This window comes from Leptinotarsa decemlineata, unplaced genomic scaffold (genome assembly GCF_025532065.1).
Source record: "Leptinotarsa decemlineata unplaced genomic scaffold, Ldec_3_MD MMD2_tig00026336_RagTag_RagTag, whole genome shotgun sequence".
Taxonomy (NCBI): Eukaryota; Metazoa; Arthropoda; class Insecta; order Coleoptera; family Chrysomelidae; genus Leptinotarsa; species Leptinotarsa decemlineata.
Window position 1 is genome coordinate 7,246,887 of NW_027412692.1, and position 18,051 is coordinate 7,264,937.

An 18,051-nucleotide genomic window follows, 5' to 3' on the forward strand; every position below is an offset into this window, starting at 1 on the left:
ACTCCATGTAGAAACCAAGAGACAGAAGTTGAACCTGCTGGAGTCGCTGGAAAAAATAAGGGTAAACGTTCGGGTTCTTTGCTGATCAACCGACGTCAGGCTGACAACTTACCGTTGTTGAACCTTTTTTCAAAAATCTGATGTCCAAAAACTGATACTGTAATTAGTTTACAAATTCTACCTGGGATCGCTTGCATTATCAACCACTTGAGTTTGGTACCTAAAATTGTTGTATATAAGAACTGTAGCCCAGTACTTAACATTCAATTTTACCAAGAAAGCTACGACGTTAGCGAAACGCGTCTAAAAATGAAAATATTTATGAAAATTGCTTAATTCACTGGCCAACAAATGAGAAAAAAAATTGCGACTAATATTATAATGGCTATACATGGGACCTGACTGCGACTTCAACATCAAAAATTTTCCATCACGTAAAGATTTTGAGTTACAGTTATTTTCATTTTATACAAAAGTTTTCACATAGGTACTATAGGGAAATTTAAGATCAAAACAAGAATAAAACAATATATTTTGAGGATAACACACAATACACATGGAAAAACATTCAAATAAAGTCTTTTGCGCATAACCTTTTTGAAAATATTGATTTTCGTTTATATATTTCATCGTTATCCCACATAAGGAACCAACAATAATCCCTCATCTTTGTTGCATCCTATCTGCTTCGGTAAAGTTGCTTCATTGTCATTCTCCTTGTTCGTCACTGACAGCACCCTAATTTTTTGGGAAAATATTCAAAAGGGAGTGCAAGAAATGGATTTTGAGAAACATGCGACATCCCATTCTGCAGTAGTTTTCAAGTAGTTCTTCTACAAGTGTTTCGTAATTTGTTCCCTAAAAACTTCGAAACAATTTTTTGAAAGAACTCCACGCAGCTGATTCAACATTACTCAATTTTTTATCAAACTGTTGATCATTCAGTAGTTTTCTAATTTGTGGTCCAACAAATATACCTTCCTTGAGCTTTGCATCACTTAATTTTGGAAAAACATACCTATTCTTTGTCTAATACTTTTACAAAATTTTTCATTAACCCCAGTTTAATGTCTAATGGAGGTAACAAAACGTTTTTGGCGGATGCAGCGGATGCAGATTCGAATACTGGGCAGAGCCACTGTGTTGCCAGATTTCAAACAATTTCCTCAGTTTAGGGACAAGGCAAATTTGGAATGTTGTGTTCATAAAATTTTTGTAAAAAAAATCATAACTCAAAAATTATACGTGTTAGAAAAATTTTACTATCATTTTCGCATTTAATGACCAAAAATTAACTAAGAACTGCCTTTGGCATTACAGTCGTGAATTGGCTGTAAACTAGTAATACCTTCTCATTCATTTCATGAAATGAAAAATGAAAAAAAAAACAATGTGATTAAATGTCCTGAACAATAATTTAATCAAATACATATAATTTCAATTCCTGTCTCTTCAAGTTACTTTTGCTTAATAAAATCTGCAGCTTTTTCGGCTACCATCACAACCGTAGCTAATGTGTTTCCTGAAATTGGAAAGGGTATAACTGACGCATCTGCGATTCTCAAATTTTTGATTCCGTAAACTCGCAGTTCATTGTCTACAACGGCAAATCGATCTGAAGGCGGTCCCATCCTACAGGAACTGCTTTGGTGTTCACCCGGTAGTGTTTGGTAAAGCATTGCACATTTCCAGTAACCATCCGAGTTGAATCTGAAAGATGAATGTAAGAAAATTAATACAAAATAATATACAGGCCGTTTCTTTTATCATATGGTAACATTGCTATGTTCTAAACCGTAACAGATCGAAGACGATTAAATGGGAAAAAAGGTGACTGTCATCGGGAACAATACAATGGTCAATTTCCATATATATATATATATATATATATATATATATATATATATATATATATAAAATGAGAATTGAAGTGGAAAATTTGAAAAAGTACATTTCGGAAAAAATGGAATATGAAAACAAAGAATCAACACGTATTAGAAGCAATACGAACATACAAATTGAAAGAGATGATGTGATACCCAGGGTGATTCAAAGGAGGAAGAGGAAGTTATTTCAAAAGTTCTGTCAATAACCGTCATAATTCCAAAAATATTTATATGTTATAAATATATGGCATTCAGTCTCAAGTAACCCTTTCAACTTTTCAAAATATCCGAAAGCATGAAGAACATATCGAAAGAAGTCCTAAAAACATTGTATCAAATTACTTTCCTGCTGACTTCACATTATATTGTTATTTTGATGAAATGGTTCAACGTAGTTTCAAATATGAAGAAATGTGTGAAACCAGTAAATCATTACTTAAATATTTCGAATGAAATAATCATAAACAAACAGAACATCTCAAAAATAATTCTATTGTCAGTTAATTGTGCACCACTATGTAGGGACTCGATTCAACTAGCACGTCAGATCTTCTTAAAAAATGATTATTTCTCAAAACGATTGAACAACATTTCCGGAACCGACAAGTGAAAATATATGCTGCAAACAGCTTGATGAAGAAACCAATGAGGAATCTTGATATTTACAGACCACTGAATCTCACTTAAATGCAAGTACTCGCCGCAAGGACAATATGAAAGTAGCTCTATAATTTCTAGACACTTAGCCAACATTATGAATGCATCCATATGTGAAGGAAAATTCCCAACAGCACAAAAAATATCAAAGATTGTTCCAGTTCACCAAAAAGGCGAGAAGGAAATTACAGAGGAAAATGCGTCTTGAACAAATTCTCCAAAGTGATAGAAAGATCCGTATATGAACAAATTATGCCTTTTCTCGATAAAAATGATATCATATTCTCCCAACAGCATGGATTTCGTAGGAATTTCTCGATCGAGACTGTCTCTGCCGAAATGATACAATATATACATGAAAATTCAAATGATAGACTAAATGTTGTGCTATCTTTTTTGACCTCAAACGAGCATTCGAATCAACATTTGGATTCAATCATACATGACTGAAAGAGTAATTGGAGTAAAAATTAATAAGACGTGCTCAGAAGAACGGCAGACCAAAATCGGTACGCCACAGGGAGGAATACTGGGACCTCTTATTTTCCTTCTTTATGTTAATAACTTGCCCCGTTTCATTCAACTAGGTATGCAATTCATGTATGCCGACTTTACAAGTGTCATAGTTATAGTGGAGAACGTATCCCTCCTGAAAGAAAAATTAACCCATGCAATTAGCAGCTTCACTTCACAGTATGGTGTCAAAAAAACCATCTTATTAACAAAATGTCTGAAGCAGTTTGCGTTGAATTCATCAGCAAGCTGTGTAAGTGTAATGACTTGAATCTAAATATAGATTCGGTTTTCTTGACAACCTCACCTCTTACAAAATGTTTAGAAACACAACTAGACAGCAAACTTGACTTCAAAAAACACATCGAATTCGTCTTCAAAAACTCAGTAAAACGTTCTGTGCATTTGCGACTCTGAAAAATAACTCTCAAGATTTGTATTACTCTCCTGTATATGACATAACGGTTTGGGGACAATCTGTAGAAGTAGTAAGAGTTTTTGTTATCCAAAAAAGATTTGTAAGATTAATCTTCCATCTAAAGTACAACGAATCATGTAGAGAAACCTTTTTTAAAAATAAAATTCTGACGGTATGTGGTATCTATCTTTATAAATTACTGTCTTGCATCCACTCAAATTTGTCATCATTCACTAGATCTCATGAAAAACACAATTAACCCACTAGACAAAACCATGAAATTCATGTTGGAAAATGTAATCTTACGGAATACAAAAAATCGCCAAGATATGCCGGGGCAATGGCTTTCAAACACCTTCCAGGAAAAATTAAAGATATTCCTGATCACAAAAAGTTTGAAAAACAATTGAAGACATTTTTATTGGATAATAATTTTTATTCACTTAGTGAATTTTTAAATCATAAAGAAAAGTGAGTTATGGTTTTTTTTTTCATATTACTTTTTGAATTAATGAGAATGCATTTGTATATATTTCTACAATTATCTTCGACTTTCAGCTTTTATGTTTTTTATATTGACCTGTCATCATGTGTACCTAAAAAGATGGAATATATATCTTAAAAAAATATATCTTATCTTATCTTATGAACGCAAAATTTTAATAACGCAATCAACAGACTGTTTCATAATATAGAAAAGCGTACATCAACTTCAATAAGGATATAGTCATACCCCACTTCATCTGTGAAAATACTCACTTGTGTTTGGTAGAACAATCACCATACGTTGTTTTATTCAGTTCCAATCCGTATTTATCTTTCAATAACGTGGTAGTTTCAAATATCCGAAGTAAAGTTCTTACAGCCTCCAATAATCTCTCCTGATCCTCTGATTCAGTCAGATAATTTGCCACGATAATTGGTGCTTCCAAAGGATCCTTCGATCTCAACGAAATATAGCCTCTGCTTTTGGGATGCAACAGTGTAGGAGATATTCTGATGGTTTTTGGAGCATCGGGATGCTCTGGGTCTTCAAGCTCATGTTCTTGGCCAGTTCGAGAACATTTAGCTTGGAAACCGTAACTCATAAACAGCATATCAGGATTATCTCCTTTTTTGTCAGCATATTTTGAATTAAATCTTCCAAAGAGCTGGGTCAATCCTATAAAGCAACGACTCATTAGAAGGATTACTGTTGCGTGAATGAATTCACTTCAGTACAAGAAGATAAATTTGATAATATTTCTCGTTATATAGCTGACGTATATATATTCTAAATACAAATGCTAATCTCATATTTATAATGATGTCTTCAAATTACTCAGTATTTCATTTTGTCTGTTTTTTTCTTCTGATGAATATGTTTTCCAGGAGTTCGAGACTTCGAAAGAAAACGTCAATGCTCATTGAGTGAAAAGACTCCCAAAATAAAAACTGAAACATTCAATGACCGTTCTCCAGAACACGTTGAATGAAACCCACAGATCCCACAGATAATGTCTCCGTAGGAGTACTGCTCACTTTTAAACAATTGTCAAACATCATCATAAGCTGACTACTGATTATTCGGAGTAAAATATTATTTTGAACCATTGTTTACGATACCTTTAATTTCAATTGACTCCAGAATTGATTCTTTTCCTGGTAGTGTCAAACCAGAACTTCCTATATGAATAGAATGTTCAAGAAATGAGGAGAATGCTCAATTCGCAGATTATGTACATTCGATCAGAGATTTTTCATGTTTGTACATCCGTTTCGTACATATGTTCACAGTTTCAGCTGTTTAGCATGTTCAGTTTCTTGGTAAAAGACATAAAATTAAGAATGTTTCAGGTGTTCGGCGATTTTCTGCTATCGAAAACAATTCATCAAAGAATTTGCATCAAATTTTGTTTAAAAAATGAAATTAAGTGCTCAAAAGAACACTCGAAATCTTGACAGTAGCATACAGTAATTGTACTCTAAGTCAGAAATATGTTTACAAATGGTCCAACCTTCCCACAGAAAGTCGAGAAGATGTAAATGACGCTGGCGCTGGACGTCCCAACACATCAACAACCGATGAAAATGTTGAAAAAGTGGCAACGGTTAATCCACCACAGAGTAACAGTCTCGTTTATCAACTACCCACCAGAAGGACCGGATTATCAGACCCAGCCACTGTATATTTTAGACCGGATATTTCTCCTTGTTCGTTACCAAAATTGATGACCTCACTATAGAAGTCACGTATGTTGAAAACGAAATCAAACAAAGAATCGAATGAAATTCGAATTGAAAAATATAAGAATCACGAAGCAAAAAACAAAGATTCAATAATTCTCACATTCCATAACATTAAACAGACGACTATAAATGCACTGCATTCATTAAATAAAAGTACATTTTGGACTCTCAACTGAAATATATTCATCACGCTCTGAAACATCAATGGAGCATTCTTCAAGCCAAAAGTCAACCTGAGGAATTCGTGATGACCATTTTGTAGGATAAATACACTTTTGAAAATCTTTATGTTATCGATTTCAATTCGATTGAAACCAGAGAACAAGATCGAACGTGGAGAAGTATGCATATTTGACAAGTTGGTCCAGAAGGTATGATATCATTGGTAATGAGTACTTGTTATCTACAATAAGTTCAACCAACTTGAACTCTTTCTTTGTCTATCCCAAGAAACAAATCTCGTTATATTAGAGATTTCAATATGAATGAAACACTGCCACATGTTACAACTTTTTTTAGATTGTCAGAAAAGTCATTAATGTATTTTCTTTGACAACCCAAACTGGCGGTGACAAAGAAGAGATAGAAGAAAAAAATAATTGAATTTCTGATGTTTATTAATTTTTCGTTCCACTTTTCCTTGCAAATTTAAGGGAATTGATATAATTTGGTAAAAACTGGTTCTGCATCCTTGGCGTCTTTCAAATTTGTGAACGTAAGTCGATCACCTCCTGAATGAGAGATGTATGAAAATTCAAGATATGCTCACGTTATCAGTTCAGATTCATTCCGTTTTAAACGTTCTTAAAGTATCTATATTTCATTTCAAATTATCTGCCTTCATACCATAGATGGTGTGCTTGTAATGGGATATATCATTGCCATTTTATAATCATGCTTCTTCAAGGACAGTTGAGTCCAACAATGCATTCGTGCTTTACGAGAAAGACAAGCACATGAGGCGGAGAAAGAGAATCTGAAACCACCCCGAGAGTCGGCGTCCGGCGGTTCGGGTAGGTATAAAAAACTTTTACAGATACACACACACACACACAGACACACAATTTGGTTCTAATAAAGACACACACACACACATACTGCACACAATAGTTTCAGGTTTTACAAATGATCAGATATAAGGGAGTAAAAGCACCAGAAGCTGACTCCCGACCACGTAAGGTCAGATTTGTCAGCTTGCAATCTTACTGTGCCAAGCAGCCGCTGGAGGACCACTTGGAAGTGAATGTGGGTGGACGAATGAGATTTTAGCTCACAGTTACAGTGTGGGGAAGATGTTATCTTAATGCACTTAACGCTAGAGAGACATGGTGCTTTGTTTTTGAATTCTGGTTGCCACTGAATCAAGATGATCCATACAACCTGTCATTTGATTTGAAAAATGTCAATAGATCTGTATCTGTGGTCATCAAATGAACAAAATTGATTTTTGATCTTCAAAAAAACTATCTGAAAGTTTATAATCATATGAGAAAATGATTATAGTTGAGTTATTGTTTATAGATCCTTACCCGGAGCGGATAATGGTCCTCCCCGATTCTTCTGATATTGTTGGACTGCATTCCAAGTCAAATCGTTATAATTCTTCAATTTCTTTAGTGCCAGTGTAACACCCACCGACACGTGATCGGTTAAATTTTTGCCAACACCGGGTAGCTCATGCACCTGTTTGATCCCAACTCGATCTAGATCTTCTTTTGGTCCTACTCCTGACAATAAAAGTAGTTGAGGAGTATTTACGATTCCACCTGCTAGGATAACCTCTTTTCTTGCCATCACGGTGAAATATTGTTTCTTGTATACGAATTCCACACCAACAGCTACTTTGTCTTTGTTGATGATGATTTTGGTAGCGGTCGAATTCAGCATAACGTGAAGATACGGATTGTTTCTGTGAGGTCTGAGGAAAGCTTTTGCGCAGCTTACTCGTACACCTTTCCTGAAAGAAAGATATGTTATTGTGTTAAGAAACAGTATGCAAATTTGGCCCTATAATGGCAAATTCAAGATACTGATTTTCATTTCAATTATAACTTGTAATTATTGGTAACTTCACTTCTAGTTCATAAAATGAGACTACGCAGTTATCGTTAAATAGATTTATTGTTCATAAAACTTTCACAAGACCAGACCACAAGTTATGAAAATCATAATGGACTTTTCTCATCAGAATGTTCATAAAGCAAAATCGTGAATCAAAATGTTGGGTATAGTTCAAGTAAACGATATAGTACAACCTACCTTCCAACAGCTCCCATTTAATAATTTAATGAGGGAGCTAACTAGTGTCTGTATTCATTTCTGATTATATCAAAAATATAAATAATAATAATATATAATAAATATTTCGTTTATATAAATGAGTGGATAAGTAGGGATTCAAATAACAGGGTGATAATTGAGAATACTTCTGAATACTACTCACTCACATATTATATACAATCGATCGCTTCAAAAACACTTCTCTAACTTTCTTCGGAAGCTTCTCATAATTCCTCTTCCATATTCTCTGTTTTACTATCGCTGTCGTCATTCAAATCTAAAATGAATGTATTTCCACCATTATTATGGAAATGTCCATATAGTGTATAGTCTTTTTCAACTAAAATTACTTTTTTAATCCTTCTCTGCCAGTCTTCTCCGGTAATATTAGATACTTTTTCTTCAATTAGCTCTATTATCTTCTTATCAAATTTTGTTTGTAGGCATGTTAAGCGTACACATTCTCGAACCATCAGTCCACCCTTTCGTAACTGTGTCGTGAGTGTCATACCAAGATTAATCCAAACAGAAAATTTGCCATTGTTCTTGTCTATATTTAGTCATTTGTTCTAAGTATTCGTTACGCAATTCCACTATTCTTCTGCTTTTCATAACTGCTTGACGTTTGTTTATTATTTTGAATCTGAATCCTAGTTTCTTTATCCAATTCTGACGAGTTTTGTAACAGCAGCTCACGTTATTGTCGGAAGTATTCAATTTTTTTCTTATGATTTCAGTTGTCGAAATCTCACTGCTTTTGTAACAGTTTTGTTTTATTAGATGAACAACTAAAGATTTTGTTAATTCTGTATCACATCGCATCTTGCATTCATAAGGTTTGTTTTTGACTATTTAACGTACAGTTGAGAAAGGAATTTCGGTCAAATCTGATGTTGCTTGTAATAGTTTGTTTCCCTCGAAACCAAACTTGAGATGTGTATTTTTATATACATTGAAACATTTTCTCTGTGTTTCAATATAAAAATGCAGCTGAATCTTATTCACTGGTATCTCTCTTTCGCAGTGTTCACCATCGCTACTGGAATCACTACACTGGAAAAAAGTCTGCGTTGTCATCACACTCGTTATTACTATTAGTACTTGTCCAAGGACGCCACATTTTAAACAGATAACAAAAATTTTAACTAACTATAACTGCACCAATATCGAAGTTCAACACTCAAATAGCGATCAATTTCCGAACTGAACACGACGGCGATAACCATCACCGCATTCCAGATTTCTATTCGTAACCGTAACTTGAGTTCAAATTTAATTTTATGACTATTCAGCCAATCATAAAACTCGGTTAGTAAAAATTATCCAAGACGAACCGCTAATTATTCAATCCACGTGGACTATTTCGCAGCCGGTTCTTTTCTACGTATTGGTTTTTTTTGGCCTTTGAGAGTGCCTACAACTTTAACTGAGCACAATATCGTTTACTTCGAACTAATGCCTGTATGCTCTCAATAAGTCATGGAACTAGGAGTGAGAAAATCAGTACTACATTCGAACTTTTTTTCGATCAACGGATAAATTCAATTTTCAATTTTTTCCTATTACTCTTAACACTTCGATTTGAGATTTGTTTATTACTGATTTTTTTATTTCTGCTTTGAAAAAACTAATACTGTTTTTTAAGCTGGAAAAAAGCGAAACTGAGGCAGTATCGGAATCAATGTCACAAAAGTCACGAGAGAGAATACAACGGATTTGACAGATGAGTATATAAAGATAAAGAAAACAGATGGAGCCAGTGAAAAAGTTCTGTTGGATTTTGGCATATATTATCGAAAAGGCAAACAACACACACACGAAAAATGTCAAACCATCTCCACTATCACCGTTTTGTCACGATCAATATCTCATCCACACGTATGCATATAGTTAACGAAAACTCACTATAGAAAACATGCTCTTACATTATTTATGATGTAATATCCTGAAACAAAATTATACACTCCTGAATGGGTACTAAAATTTGAGTTTCGCAGAAATGGAATACATCCTAAGTATTAAATAGACTTTAGAGAAATCGAAAACGAGTATGTTAAATGGCCCCGTCAATATTTCCAACGGATCAGAATTGGCAAACTATGTGAGAAAATAAATGTTATGCCTGATTCAGTACAGAAGAAGATGATAACATTGTTATAAAAACGAAGATAGAAACGAGCATTCACAGAGTGAATTTCTGTTGTGAAGTAAATTCAACATAGAGAAAAACAGTTTCTGGACAAATGGACAATACTGGACAACAATTTCCTCTTGGCCATGAGCAATACTCCAGATTTCATCAACGAAGAATTAGAATTTGATCTCATTTGGGCTAACATGCATGAGAATTGTCTGCAAGTCATTCCAGATCAACACGATTGGTGGTTTCGAAAAATATCTTTTGTGGAAAAGAATTTCAAATATCTTCGATTGAATTCAAAGTTTTCATAGTACCTGTCGCCTTCGCCAAATATTAGATCGATTTCAATTTTGTTTTAAACGTTCATCAAAAATCTTCTCCATGGGGTTATCGGTGAATAATGGAAATAGTAATTGAATGATGGTGCAAATAACAATTATATAACATGTTACATTCATATTACAATTTTTTGAATGATTTGCAAGCATTTATTATATGTATATGAATCTGTAATAGGAAAAACAATCAAAATTTACAATTGAAATTTTCATTGGAATATGTGAAAGTTTGAATTAAATTATCAGGAAAGTAACATTAGTTTTCTGCTCTTTTCAAAACTATACAGATTCAAAATACAGGGTTTGTTTTGAGGTGAATTATTTTTTTAATATGGTTGACGATGTTCCATGGTGAATTTCACTAGTTCAGACTTTAATTGTCTAATATGATATAAAATGATTTGAAAGCCCTTAAAAAATCAATGAAATTAAAATGAATAGTTGGAAATAACAATTATATTAAGCAAAAAAAAACCTGAAATGAGATTACAACAAAATAAAATACAAGCAAAAATTGAAAACTGAACAGTGAAAAGGAAATAAAAATCAAAAGATTCCAAGCCAAGTTACTGAACGACGTTTCGGTTGTTAGTATCCACAATTGTCTTCGGGTGATGACTGAGTGAATTATCTTGTTATTTTTTCAAAGTCCAAATCCGGATTCAAATTTTTGTTCGGAACTTTATTGTTGAAATAATATATGTAATGGATATGAAAAAAAAAAGATACATTGTTCGTGAGAAAAATCGAATATAGCTGCTCCTCACATTATTATATGTATACAGCATATGAATGTGTAATGAAAAAAAATTAATGCATGTAAGTACTACTATTTACCTATTTTTATTTCATTCATACAACTTGAAATTCTTCATCAAATGTGCGATCCCCAGTATGTGTTTGATGTTGCATTCTTCAAAATTTGAAAATTTTTTTAGTACCCTAACAAAAATCTTTTCGAATGTTAAAACAAGAGAAAGTTTTTAGGAGAGAAAAGTTTTGGCCGTCTACTTCTTCATCTCCATGCGGATGTTTCGAGTACAAACTGAATAGGAAAAAGGTTTTTTTTTTGTATAATTCAATGTTCATATAAGTAGTGGTAAAGAAATTGTGATGCACTGTTTGGAACCTTTGGTGTAGTAATGAATATTATCGGAGTTTTTTTCCAACACCAATCCATTTTTTAACACCTCGACACGTGTCAAATTTCAGTTTGATCTCCCTTCTGAAGATGATCACTTGGTGATCGAAACACGTATCGAGGTGGCAAAATAACGGTTTAGTGTTGGGGAAAAAACCTCAGAAATATTCAATAGTAAAGAAAGTTTTTTTTCGTGTAATTCAATGTTTATGTGGAAGTAGTTGTTTCGACAAGACTTTTTCTCCAGTTTTTTTCTAAAAATTACTCCTTCGCATGATCTATACAACTTCGTGAATACTTAATTTCTAAATTTTTGTATAAAGATGAAGGAGTAGAAAGCCAAAACCATCCTTTTCCAAAAATTGATCTCTTCTAGAAAATATACCCCTTTCAATTTGAATAGGAAGGAAGGAAATCGTATATTTCGGAATTACAATCACTTTGGAAAGATTCAATCAATTTCCATCTACTCATTTCACAATTAGCTCTGAATATGACGACAAACATTACCTTGGTTATTATTTATCGTTGTGATACAATACTATATCGATTTTGGAAACGCTTGTTGGTAATATCAATAATCGTTATTCACAAATTCAAAAATGGGCACAGTGCATTCAACACTCTTTCATTACCACTTTGAGTTTGGCAAGATATCTTTACCTCATATTTCCTTGAATCTGTGAAAATCCAATGAACTGTTCCCCGTTTGTATCAGGAGATATGGGAAAACCAGCTCGTTTAGCGGCTTCGAAAAAATCTGGTAATATTTCAGGTCGGTAGTTATACGATTCTATTGTCATTGGTCCTCTAGTTCCATGATACCTTGATGAAAACAAACGACCTAAAAAATGCGTGAAATTCCATTACTGATAATGACGAGATCTACAGTGAATACTCATTATTCTGAGAATGTTCTGTGTGAGAAGTCAAGGAATTGTTTTTTCAAAAATAGAGGAATAATTGAATATGTTATGGTATTTGTCTTATTTATTCAAGCACGACGAAACCAAAGTTTCATATTAATTTTTTCCAGGTTTACCGTTTATTTGTTGTATTAGTATTGTAACAAATTATTTTGTGATACGTCAGGGATTTTTATAATATTTTCACGGCTTGTGGCTACCCAAGCAATATTGTTAGAATTGCCAACATCAGTTGTTGAAAATCTTTTCTGAAGATTCCGTTTATAAATGTTTATTTCAAATAGAAAAATTAATACAATTAATAAATATAGAATAATAGACATATATGCTCACAGAAGCAAGGGGTTGCTTGTGCGTGAGTGAGAAAAGGTAAGTTGATATTCAGTAAGCATGATATAGAAACATACGTAAACGGTAAAATAGTTGAATATATTGACAACACTTATAATTAAAATATATACAGTAAAAGCGAAATAACGATAACACTTATAACTAAAATATATACGAAAATAATGAGGAGTCATATTCGAGAAATTTGCGTCAGAATCGGGGTATTTTATCAAAAGCGGAAACTTCACTATTCAATTTGAGTATTGAATACACTAAAAGTGAGATTGTCATATTCGAGAAAATTTTATCACAATCGAGGCATTTTGTCGTAATCATAAATTTCATCATATTCAGATTAGAGTATGGAATAATATAGAATTTACAAAAGTCATGTTTTCATTAAATTTTGTTGTTGACTATATCACTAAAAAACAGTCTTCCGGTGGTTTGCATCCAAATTTTCAATTTATGTTTGAATGAGTTAATGTTGTTGATCAATATAAAGAAGGAGTATTTCCAGAATATATGTTAATTCTAGGATCGGGCTTGATTCGTTTAAATTTTTCCCAAATCAGACCTCCTGATGTACAAGCAGAAGAAATATGAACACTCAGTAATAATAGACACGAAATCAATTCTGAATCCTACAATTGTCACACTTACCAACTTCCGAATTTCCTTCTGATTTTTTGAAATAAGGCAAAACATCTTTGTAACTCCAACCTTTATTTCCCGCAGCTTCCCAATCATCATAGTTTCTCGGAACACCTCTAACGTAACCCAAGCCGTGATGAGAACTACAGCCCCCAAGCATTTTTGCCCTTGACCAGGCACACCTATTTTGCGGTGACCCTATAAATAAAAAATTGAAATGACATCTAAACTTCGCTGTGAGTCTACAGAGGAGATGGATGTCGAGTTTACGACTCCAATTGACCTCACTGTAAATTTAATTCAGGAACAAGTCTACAGAGGAAATAGATGTCGAGTTTATGACTCCAACTGACCTCCCTGTAAATTCAGTTCAGGAGCGAGACTTTCTCAACTCCCCAACTCCTGATCCGATAACTGAACCTAAAAAGGTTTGGTGGTGCAGTCAGGAAACGACTGAGTCGTCTCTTCAAAAACCCTCAAATGGGAAGGTTGTCGCGGGTATCAAGGTGAAAATCTTGCACCTTGACTATCAGACTACCTCAATAATAATGGAACAGCAGAGCATATACTTTGTGCCTGCCCCGCTGGGGACCAAATCAGGTTTTCAGAGTTCGTCAGAGCTGTACTCTTACCATATGACCTGAAAGACCACTCACCATACAAACTAATCGGCTTCGTTAAGAAGCTGGGTTTATTTGGTCGAGTGTGAATAGGTGTGAGCCACAATAAACCCTTGCGGGTTGCGGCCGAATAGACCCACTCACTTTGGGCCCAACCTAACCTAACCCAACTTCAACTGCTGCTGAAATAAGGCAAAGGAAAATGAACATTATCAGTGCAATGTTGGTAGTGATTCTAACTTATCAATGTTCGAAAAATAGCTTTCATATGATTAAATAGAATATGACATCACATTTGTAACAATACAGGGCTTTTCATGATGAGCGTTGATTAGCCGTTTCTGGCAAACTATTCAACGGATCAACCTGAAAATTCCACAGTATGCATAAATCAATATGACCTACACGCCTTGAATATTTTAAATGAAGCGGCGTTGTCGCTTCTACTATAAAGTAGCGGCTTCTTTGATTTTTCAAATGGAACACCCCGTATATTAAATCATATTATGATTCATTATCACTTTGTCAACAAATTCATATACTATTTCCCTATACCTATCTATTACTGTTTAGAAGATATAAATTAATTTCGATATTTTTTTTACCAAACATGAACTTTTATAAATGCTGATAATCTTGAACTCTCTTGCACTAAAACAATCAAATTTGAAATGGAGTGGAGTGATACTATGAGGATCTTCACTCTGAGTCATATTTCCATTTGCTTCATACAGGGTCTTCAAAAAATGCAGATACTTTGATCTCATGAAAGAATGAGTGGAACTCAATTTTTTCAAATGTAACACCCTGTATATTTCAACATTTTTGAGCTCTACATCCAATTTTAGATTAACTTTGTTCAGATAATACTATTTCTATTTTGAACCGTTTTCGAGATAAACTGCTTCAAACGGAAATTGACATGGTTTCCTTGTTCATCACTCATTTTTGTAAAACAGATTTCGTTTGATGTTTCTCAATTAGTCACAGATGATACAATGAAAGGATAATTATTAAAATACTCCTCAACCATCGAATAAAACTTCTCTTCAAACAATAGTTTTACTAACGCTGAAACACGAACTGAAAATAATAAACCCCGTAAATTCATGAGTTAATTTAATCGTCAGTATATTTCAGAATATGTTCAAACACATCTCCACCTCTACTTGAACAAACATGTAATCTCTTCATAAGATTGTCATGTGTAGCGCTTCTGATCAAGTCTGGAGTCAAACTATTGAAACCAGTTGTAACTCTCGATTTCATATCTTCTATTGTTGTTATTGGAGTAGAGTAAACCATATTTTTAATGAAACCCCACACGAAATAATCTAATGGATTGCCATCTGGTGTTCTAGGAGGCCAACGAAGAGGTCCATTATTACCAATCCATCTATCTTCGAAGATTTCGGGTAAAGCTTCGCTGACTGAATGAGAATTATGGGGTGGACCACCATCCAGTAATTCTTCATATTTTGATGCATTCAAATTATCATCATAAAACTCGATATAAAAAATTGACTCATTCTTTATGGCACAAAATACATTGAATTGCCATCTTTCTTGAAAACCCTTTGGCGGACAACATGGGGATTTTCTGGCGCCCAATAATGACTGTTGTGTCTATTGAAAACTCCATTTTTTGTGAACTTGGCCTCATCTGTCCATATGATATTGTCAAGGAAATGTTCATCCTCTTGAGTCTTGACAAGTAACCATTCAAAGAATATCTAGATCCTTATTGAGATATGCAACTTCCTACTGGCAGTGAAGATGTGCCTCCGTAGCCGATGTCCTGGAAATGAAATGACGAGACAAGTGTGCTGTCGTCAGCAAAGCAATATATTGGAACCTCATTCCAAACACGGTCAAAGGCCTTAGAAATATCAAGCGCAATAGCTCCATACTCCTCGATTGCGTTATTCCAAATATGGGTGACATACGATAGTATGTGGCCTTCCATCGTATGTTTCCGAAAGCCATATTGATGATCACTCAATTGAGACGCAGGTACCTAGCAGATGTATCTACGGTATTGATAGAAACAACATTGTATGTAGATTTACTTTAATCTTCCTCTTGGAGATGAACATTTGGTGATTGAAACACGTAACTAGGTGTTGGAAATAACGGTTTGCTGTTGGGACAGAACTCCAGTAATATTCACTTCCTATGTAAACTGAGCCATGAAATACTGTAAATGGCGGCTGATTTCAGAAACCTTGGCCGATCTAAGAGTGTTGCATAGTTGATCAGTTGGCTTGTGCATTCATAAGCCAACTGATCAACAAAACAGTACTGGCTTGTGCATATACTTCATTATGTGACATTCTTAAGCCAACTGATCAACAAAACAGTACTTACTGATCGGAAAAAGACATATAAGAGCATCAATCTTCTGTCAGCTTTCACAGGATTCATGTAAAATGTCATTTTGTCTTTTAAAAATTAAAATTGTGTGAGTATCATTATGGATAAGTGTTGATGATGTTCATCAAGTAACGAGTCAGTCGATTCATAATTCATTGATAGGTTAAACTAAAAGAATATACAATAATCCTATCCTTAGCTTTGGTTCAATTTCAGATGGTTTGTCATTATCATCAATACTATATATTTTTCGAACCACACCAAAAAATAAGTGTTAAACATGTAGGTATTCGTTACCTCTACAAGCAACAGGTTCCGGATCGAGTTTGTAACCCCAAGATGTCTCATTGCTGTTACCAAACGCCAAATTCAGAGCCGGCACTTGCATAACAGTTGGTTCATCAGTTCCAGCTTCGATTACAAGAATCTGAAAAGAAATAAGGAATTGTGGATTGAAGTAAGCTAAGTTCATATACTGTCAACCGTTGCTTTGCAAATTTTCTATGAATTACCGATTTTATTATGGAGTGTCCAACAAGTCCCCCCAACATAACCAGTTGATGATGGTCGAAAAAAATAGGAAACTCCTGAGCAGTAGAAACCTTAAAAATGTGTTTTTATTTGATTTAACTCTGGAACTGTCAACGTAATGCCTACTTCCAGCAACTTGATTGATGGTGTTCTGTGTTCTGGTGTTCAAGAGCAGTGCTTGCTTTGGATCAACTTTTGATATCATTCGTTCTTTCCATGGAAAGAAAAATTTGTATTTTTCTTGTTCTATTGGTTGAAGAAAAATGGACCAGTCAACCGGTACTACGATTCAAAGAAAGTTTGAAAATATATGGTCATTTTATCGTATTCAAATACATGAACTGAATACTAACTGAATTTCCCGTCAGTCGGTACAAAACCGATATTGCAAGCCAATCCTTTTGGAATGATCTGCAATCATGAAAGCGAGGTATTATTGTTACCCTGGTTTGGAATTTCCTGGAGTCATTTTAGATGCCAATCATAATGAACCAGTGTGTTTATGCTTTATAAAGAAACAGAAACTTCCGAACTTTGACAATTGATAAAGGCCATCTTGTTAAAGCTTTATTCAGTCTGATTTGCCAAATCACCATGGATTGATATAGCATTCAACAACACGTGTGAATAATGAAATTGTTTTATCAAAACGGGTCACTAAAGATGACTTCCGCAGTTGCAGTTGAAACGTTTGGAGATTATAACCGAAGAAAACCACGGCAAAACCCGCTAGCCGTAAAAGCCTACATTCCCATATAAAAAGCATCGATGTCAAATTTCCTGGTTGATCCATGGCAAATAAGTTAATGCTGAAATACATCATTGAAATCAAATTTTCATCAACATGCTCTGAAAAGAAGAAGAATTGTCGTGTTTGAATTGATTCAAACACGACAATTTTTTACATTGAACAATTCATATGATATAAAAGTCTGTTGTGACATTTACCTATTTTATGAAAAACATTTATATTTTCTTAGAATTATTTTTGTCAAGATCAATTCATTTTTGAAGT

The 18,051-nt window shown here is 34.0% G+C and overlaps 1 protein-coding gene across 4 annotated transcripts in view; it reads right to left on the reverse strand.

Annotated features, from left to right (window-relative positions):
* Window positions 1–1,396: 1,396 nt before the first annotated feature.
* LOC111503079 (glucose dehydrogenase [FAD, quinone]) overlaps window positions 1,397–18,051 on the reverse strand; it is a 38,370-nt gene continuing 21,715 nt past the window's right edge. For all 4 annotated transcript variants that reach the window (XM_023157307.2, XM_023157299.2, XM_074183173.1 and 1 more), the window contains exons 3-8: window positions 16,803–16,932; window positions 13,522–13,710; window positions 12,266–12,446; window positions 7,233–7,660; window positions 4,234–4,636; window positions 1,397–1,710 (exon numbers count right to left, since the gene is read on the reverse strand). In XM_023157307.2, coding sequence (XP_023013075.1) covers window positions 1,458–1,710; window positions 4,234–4,636; window positions 7,233–7,660; window positions 12,266–12,446; window positions 13,522–13,710; window positions 16,803–16,932 — 1,584 coding nt within the window. In that variant the 3' untranslated portion in view covers window positions 1,397–1,457. The remainder of the gene's footprint in view (window positions 1,711–4,233; window positions 4,637–7,232; window positions 7,661–12,265; window positions 12,447–13,521; window positions 13,711–16,802; window positions 16,933–18,051) is intronic.